Source organism: Glycine max, chromosome 10 (assembly GCF_000004515.6).
Source record: "Glycine max cultivar Williams 82 chromosome 10, Glycine_max_v4.0, whole genome shotgun sequence".
In the NCBI taxonomy this organism is placed as follows: Eukaryota; Viridiplantae; Streptophyta; class Magnoliopsida; order Fabales; family Fabaceae; genus Glycine; species Glycine max.
The window spans coordinates 19,206,502-19,214,447 of record NC_038246.2 but is presented as its reverse complement, the minus strand read 5'-3'; the positions used below and the strand labels follow the sequence as shown (position 1 = coordinate 19,214,447).

At 41.5% G+C, this 7,946-nt stretch overlaps 1 protein-coding gene across 1 annotated transcript; it reads left to right on the top strand.

Annotated features, from left to right (window-relative positions):
• Nucleotides 1–5,108: 5,108 nt before the first annotated feature.
• LOC102667721 (uncharacterized) lies at nucleotides 5,109–5,675 on the top strand. Its single transcript, XM_006589947.1, has one exon. It carries the CDS (start codon nucleotides 5,109–5,111, stop codon nucleotides 5,673–5,675), a length of 567 nt encoding a protein of 188 aa, XP_006590010.1.
• Nucleotides 5,676–7,946: the final 2,271 nt, after the last annotated feature.

The following is a 7,946-nucleotide window of genomic DNA, read 5'->3' as shown; positions in this document are numbered from 1 at the left end:
GTGTTTCGGTTTGTGCTGAATGTGGTGTTCATGATTGAAGGTGCGGTAGACAGGCTTTGTGGTTGATTTTGGGATGGCCTTTGTGGATGACTGGGTGGTGGATAATGAGAAGGGCTGATATTGGCTAACTAATGATGTTGTTGAGCTGGTGGGGGAGTTTCCATGTAGGAACGACAGTCACAGCATGGGTTTCTCCTTCATTCTCGCCCTCTCCATTTGCCTCAGGTTTCTCATTCATCCAAGTAGGATGATTAAATTTGCCTCTTTTCAGACCCACATTGATCCTTTCGTCAGCGAAGACCAAATCCGCAAAGCTTGAACGTGCGTACCGCACCATTTTTTTTCATAGTAAAACACTGGTAATGTGTCTACTATTATTGTGATCATCTCTTTCTCCGTCATTGGAGGTGCCACTTGAGCTGCCAGGTCTCTCCACCTTTGGGCGTATTCTTTGAAAGATTCATGCCCCTTTTTGCACATGTTCTGTAGTTGCATCCTATCCGGAGCCATATCAGAATTATGCTGATACTGCCTAACGAAGGCAACCACTAGGTCCTTCCAAGAATGGACTTGGGAAGGTTCCAAGTTAGTGTACCAGGTAACAGCTACCCCAGTAAAACTTTCTTGGAAGAAATGTATCAGCAATTCCTTATCTTTTGCGTATGCCCCCATCTTCCGACAATACATCTTTAGATGGTTCTTGGGGCAAGTAGTCCCCTTGTACTTTGTCAAAGTCCGGCACCTTGAACTTGGGAGGGGTGATGATATTGGGTACTAGGAACAAACTCTTCTAGGTTAGCAAAGGCATAATCTTCACCTCCTTCAATGGCCCTGAGCCTTTCCTCTAGATGATCCAACTTTTTCCATTCCATCCATAATAGGAGGGATTTTACCTGCTGTGAAATGCAAGGGTTGTGGTTAGGGGCGAAATTGAGGGCCCTCCAAAGTGTTTTGCAGGAGTATACCACCAACTACTTGCCCTTCAGTGGCATATCCGAGGCAAGGCTCGAAGTCCACTAGATTGTGGTGGGGCATTTCATGTGTCTCCCCCATGGGTTGAGAGACATGTGCATGATCAGTTTGAGGTTGTCGGCTTTCAATGAGTATGGGAGCAGAGTTATTGACATCCTCATTGGGAGTGTATACCACATTGGGTGGTGTATAGTTGGGAGGCAAGCCATATGGTGGGAAAGCGTGCTTGTTTTGAATTTTCACATAATAGGGGCCGCTCGTACTTCCCAAATCTTTGCCTACCATAGATGAGGTTGGATGATTCATTTGGTTGAGGCTAGATGGGGGCATCAGGTTCACCTTAGCAACAGCGCTGGTAACGACAACTGCAACCGCATTGGCTTCCATTATCTTCTTCATGCTCATGATGGCCTCCATCATTGTGGCCATTTGCTCTTTCATGGCCTCCATGCCGGCCTTCATCTGCTCTTGCACCTCCTCTACTTCACCCATTACTCTAGCTCTAGCACGGGTTCAGTAAGGGCACCATAAAGCGTGTTCTTTTCTTTTTATAACAATGATTAAGTTCGTTTTTTTTCAAGGAAAGAATGCAATGAACAATGCAACCAATAAAAAGCATGGATGTATGCAAATGATGCACAGTTGAAGTATTGCGAATTTATGCAGGACATGGGGTTGAATCAATTTAGATTTTCAACATGGTCCATGACATCTTTGTCAAGGTGAAACTGGAAGTAACAAGGACATCAACAATCTAAATATGTTTGACAGTAGACGAAACAGCGATGTAACTCGATCCATCTTTTGCCCCAATTTTTTGCAAGATGGTTACTTCCATACTTCAACTTGACTTGATGAACCTTTTCATAAAAGCATAAGCTTGGTTCAACCCCATAACCCAAGGAATGGCAATTTTGATCGCCAATACTCAACAACATTTCATAGAGATGAAAGACTTGGGAATACGTATGCTATGCATGGAAAATGTAATTATGAGATTGAGATGCCCGAAGAAAAATCATTTCCTAGTTAACCACGCATTATATACCATGCTCAATCATTTTGTTTTGTTGTTTTTTTTTAGAAATGGGTTTATGATCCCAACATGGTTGTCTCATGGTACCTAACACATGCAACTAAGAATGTAGTGTGAATTTTCACGCTTCCTTTTTTGTTTTTGTTTTGCAGAGGAAAACGTAAGGATCATGCATGAGCAAACATGAAAACAAAAGGTATGCGGTTTGTAGAACAAAAAGTATGTTGAACGCATATGCATGATGATGCAATGACTCATGCAAAATGTGATGCTAGAATATGATAACGGACAAATGCAGGAACGGTATGTTCATTATGATGCCATGAAGAGATGCTTATGCGATGCATGATATGAATGCATTTACGGACACGAGAGCCCAGAAAATTATCTCTTCTTACTTGCGCATTCGGGGGCGCAGTGCCCCATGTGTGCAGTTAAGAAGGTGATATGGACCTTCCGGCTTCCCGTGACAAAAGATGAGACCAACATACAACGCATGCATGACGACATGATGCAGATGCGCAAAAGCGCAACAAGGTGATGTACACAACATGACAATATCCTCAAATAATCATACAGCAAAGGCGTACATGACATTTAGGTTATATGCATGGCAGTGTTTAAAAGGCACACAACGTGTTCACTTCGTGCCCCTATTTTAGGGACCTAAACGGGAGGAACTAAAAGGCTTTTAGTGATAATTCCCAAGGTGGTCATATCTCTCTTGAGGGTTTCTAGAGGTATCATCGCCTTCGAAAAAAACATATTGCGGCAATAGGGACTACCAACAACAATATGTTATCAAAGGGAAAAACTCTAGATGAGGGTTCACTGTTATCAAGCAAGTCGAAAACCCAGCATGACCACAGATTCACCTCCACTCCTTATGTTCCCATGGACACAGGTATAGGGTCCCTTTTCAACTCACCGTGTGTACAAATAGTGTTGGTGTTTGTGTGCATCAAATGAATAAATATCTATCTCATGCATACATTCCAAAAACACACTAAAAGCATCAAAGAGTTATATACAAGAATGTAAGAGAAATAAATGGAAACCGACAAAAGAGGAAGTCAACATATTGCACAAGATTAAAAGGCCTAACTCTCTAAAAATAGTCCCAAGTGGAGTCGCCAACTGTCGCAACCTACCCTTCGGCGGGAGGGCGACGCGAGGCTCACGGGTGCGTCTTCCAAGAAAGGAAAATGCGCGGAGTCGCCACCAACGTTTATTCGAGGAAAATGTCGGAAAAACCGAAAAGGTGAGATCTATGAACTTTAATCGTGAAAGGCTTGGGAGTTGTTTTTATGCACGGGGAAGGTATTAGCACCCCACGCGTCTGCCACAAAGGACGGCAGCCTTTAGTCAAGTGTGCAAATATGACTTCAAAATGTTTTATTTTCCCTTTTTTAGGTCTTTTTTGTGTTTTTACTCAAGTACATTTGTGTCGCAGTTCTTTACTAGCATTGTGTGGCCGGAGGTTCAAGCATAGAATATAACCTATCCACATTCATTAATTCAGTTGATTCAGAACAATTTGTTTCATGGTCTGCCCAATGAAGACTCGTATGCACATCTAGCCACTTATATTGAGATTTGCAACACTATCGGACTGATTGGCGTGCCTGAGGATGCTGTTAGATTGAGCTTGTTTTCATTTTCTTTGTCTAGAGGCCAAAAAAGATGGCTCCATTCATTTAAAGGTAACAGTCTTAAGACTTGGGATGAAGTGGTTGAAAAATTCATGAAGAAATACTTCCCAGAGTCCAAGACTGTTGAAGGAAAAGCTGCCATCTCATCCTTTCATCAATTTCCAGACAAGTCCTAGAGTGAGGCTTTGGAAAGATTTCGTGGGTTTTTAAGAATGACGCCTACTCATGGATTTTTAGAACCAATCTAGCTCAATATTTTCATTGACGGGTTAAGGCCACAATCCAAGCAGCTTTTAGATGCTTCTGCAGGGGAAAAATAAAATTGAAGACCCCTTAAGAAGCCATGAAATTAATTGAGAATATGGCTGCTAGTGACCATGCAATCTTGTGTGTTAGAGCACACATCCCAACCAAAAGAAGTCTGATGGAGCTTTCATCACAGGATGCTTTGTTGGCCCGAAACAAGTTGCTATCCAAGCAACTTAAAGCTTTAACTGAAACATTGAGTAAGTTGCTAACTCAATTGCATGTTGGACAACCTTCACCCTCTTCTGTTTTGCAAGTTGCAGGTTGTGTTATATGTGGTGGAGCACATGATTCTGGCTGCTGCATTCCCACAGAAGATATAGCACATGAAGTGAACTACATGGGGAACCAGCCAAGACCAAACTTTAATGCAAGTGGATATTTTGGATTTCAACATGGCCAGCAATATAATCAGCAACAGGGACAGTGGAGAACTCACCCTGGTAATTAGTTCAATAAAGACCAAGGTGGGCCATCTAACAGGCCACAACAACAAGGGCCTAGTCTCTATGACAGAATGATGAAGCTGAAAGAGACTCTTGCTCAGTTCATGCAAGCATCCATGTCCAATCAAGAGCACAGAGTTAGGCATCAAGAATCTAGAAGTCCAGGTGGGACAATTGGCAAAACAACTGGCAGACCGACCGTCAAGCAGCTTTGGTGCCAACACAGAGAAGAATCCTAAGGAGGCGTGCAAGGCTATTATGACTAGAAGCAAAATGGTGAGCATGAATGAAGGTGAGAAGAGGATAGGTGAAGAAAAACAATAGCTGGTGACTGAACCAGAAATTGACCCAGTGGTGGAACCTTTAAGTGAGATTGAGGAAGAACTGGAAACAGAAGATGATCAGTAGAAGAAGATACCAATAATTGTGAGTGAAAAAGAAATAAGTGAGAAGGAAAAGAAAGAAAAAGAAAAAGAAAGAGAGAAAAAAAAAGAAAATTAAAAAAATTAAAAAGAAAAAGAGAATGAGAGAAAAGAAGAGAAGAAAAAGACAAAGAGTGAGCTGGCTAGAGAAAAGAGAAAGGAGGCAAGTCCAAGCAAAAGGGAGGAGGTGACATATCCATTAGTACCAACAAAGAAAGACAAGGAATGACATTTGGCTCGTTTCCTTGATATCTTCAAGAAATTCGAGATTACTATGCCCTTTGGAGAAGCTCTTCAACAAATGCCGTTGTACTCTAAGTTTTTAAAAGATATGCTTACACAGAAGAATAAGTACATTCACAGTGAAAACATCATTGTGGAAGGAAATTGCAATGTTGTAATGCAGAGGATTCTTCCACCTAAGCACAAAGATCCTGGGAGTGTGACTATTCCGTGTTCAATTGGTGAAGTTTCTGTTGGCAAGGCTCTTATTGATTTGGGAGCCAGTATTAATTTGATGCCGCTTTCCATGTGCCGAAGGCTTGGAGAGTTGGAGATAATGCCAACTAGGATGACTTTACAATTAGCAGATCGCTCCATCGCCAGACCCTATGGAGTAATAGAGGATGTTTTGGTTCAGGTCAAACACCTTATCTTTCCTGCTGACTTTGTGGTAATGGACATAGAGGAAGATACATATATTCCCTTAATTTTGGGATGTCCATTTATGGTTACTGCAAGCTGTGTAGTAGACAAGGGAAAGAAGAAGCTAGAAATGGGTATTGAAGACCAAAAGATTAGCTTTGAGCTATTTGATGAAGAAAGGACATTGTTGGACTAGAATGTTTGTCTAGAGGTGAAGGAGAGTGAAGAGAAGGTTCTGAAGGAGAGAACCAAGATTGATCTGGGCTAACAAAGACTTTTGTGTCAAGCTAATGACGTTAAAAGAGCGCTTACTGGGAGGCATCCCAACCCTTTTTAGTTCTATTTTTCTTGCATTTAGTTAAGTTTGATTGCTTGTGATTGTTTGAATTCAGCATGTTTATTATTGGAAAATGGGTTAAAAAGCTTTTGTCAAGTTATGGACAGAAAAATAACTTGAATTTTTTTTTGTTGTCCACTTGCTAAGCGCACTCCTCGCGCTAAGCGCCATCTTCTTCACGCACTAAGCGAGTTGTTGTTCGCGCTAAGCGCATTGACCCCTGATCATTGGTTGTATGGTCCCGCTAAGCGTGTGACCTATGCGCTAAGCCCAAAAACTCTCTGTCCATTTATCTTTTGGAATTGGGCTAAGCGAGTCATCTCGCTAAGCGCACAAGGATGGTCTCGCTAAGCGCACTGATGCGCTAAGCTCTATTCTTCTCTGTATGATTAATTTCAAGAATTGGGCTAAGCGAGTGCTCTTGCTAAGCTCAATTTCTTCTCTATTTGGAATAGCGCTAAGCGAGATGGACGCGCTAAGCGCAGAGCATTGCTACATTCAAGGAGCATTTTATTCGCTAAGCGCGGCCTTGGCCTGCTAAGCGAGAGTTGCAGGACCAATCAGAGCTGCAAAACTCACCCAGCGCGTACCTTCGTGCTAAGCCCAAAAAATTCTCTGGAATATCATAATTTTGTATTGGGCTTAGTGATCAGATCCGCTAAGCGCATGAACTTTAAAACTCAAACGTCATGTTGACTCGCTTAGCGAGTCCATGCGCTAAGCGAGTCATTCGAAACTGCCAGCAAATAAGGCAACTGCCTTAGGCAGTACTGATGCAATCCTACCCCCCAAGGGCATTGGATAGAAGATTCCAAGAAGATTGGACCAAAGAAGCAAGAGAAGGCCCTAGGGTTCTCATGAACCTCAGGGTAGATTTCTGAGCCCATGGGCCAAGGTTGGGTCCAATTATCTTTGTACATATTAGAGTAGGATGTCATTATATTTGGTCCTTGTATTTAAGGCTCCATAATGTAGGTAGGGTACCCTAGAAATATAGGATTTTTCAGCCTTTGTATTTTAGGGCACCTAGACTAGTTTTTGTATTAGGGGTAGTTTTGTAATTTCACATGCACTAAGTGAATATTTGATGTGTGTGGTTGGAAATAAATTTAATTGAATTGGTAAAAGCCCAATCCAATTAAATTTTAGAGGGGGAGGTGAGCATTTGCTTACTACACCCCATTGCCACATCATATAGTCACACTTTGTGCATGTCCTTCATGCTTTACATGCCTCATGACACCTAAGCACACTTAGTGGAGAATCTTGGAATTGATCTTGGATTAGTGGGCTGAACCATAACTAAAATTCACTAATCATAATTAGTGAAATTTTGGCTCCAAAGTTTGGCTCCAAAAATTCAATTTCAAATTCAAGTGAAATTTGAATTGAAATTCAAATTTCCCTCCAAATTTGTGTGACACTTAGGCTATAAATAGAGGTCATGTGTGTGCTTACATCATGTGGTATCAAGAGCATCTTCATCTAGGTGTTGTTCTTTTGCTTCCTCTATCTTTTTGTTCGGTGAATAACCTTAAGAGCATCTTCATCTAGGTGATGTTCTTTTGCTTCCTCTATTTTTTTGTTCTTTTGCTTCCTTCTTAAACAATCTTTCTACATTCTGCTATCAAGGGATACATCCCTTAGCACCGCCATACCTCTTGAGCTTGAGGTTATTCCTCAAGTAAAGGAGTTGTTGGATACCACATGATGTAAGCTCCATTGGAGCTTGTAGGCCTAGGATCTTCTTCATCAATGGATTCTTTTGCTTCTTGGAAGATAAATGGCAGCGGAATGGAGAAGGAAGAGAGAGAGGAGATGCCACTTCAAGGAGAAGATGAGTCTATAAGAAGCTCACCACCATAGGAGGCCATGGATAAGAGCTTGGAGGAAGAAGGAGATGAAGGGAGAGGGAGAGAAGACCACGAAATTTTGTTCTCTAAATGAGCTTTGAAATCTGAAGTTTAATATTCAAATGATCAAAGTTCCCAAAAAATGCACACACATGACCTCTATTTATAGCCTAAGTGTCACACAAATTTGGAGGGAAATTTGAATTTCAATTCAAATTTCACTTGAATTTGAAATTGAATTTGTGGAGCCAAAATTTGGAGCCAAAATATCAATAAT

Coding starts and splice junctions, on each gene's coding strand:
- LOC102667721 (XM_006589947.1), top strand. CDS start 5,109: ATGCCCTTTGGAGAAGCTCTTCAACAAATGCCGTTGTACTCTAAGTTT.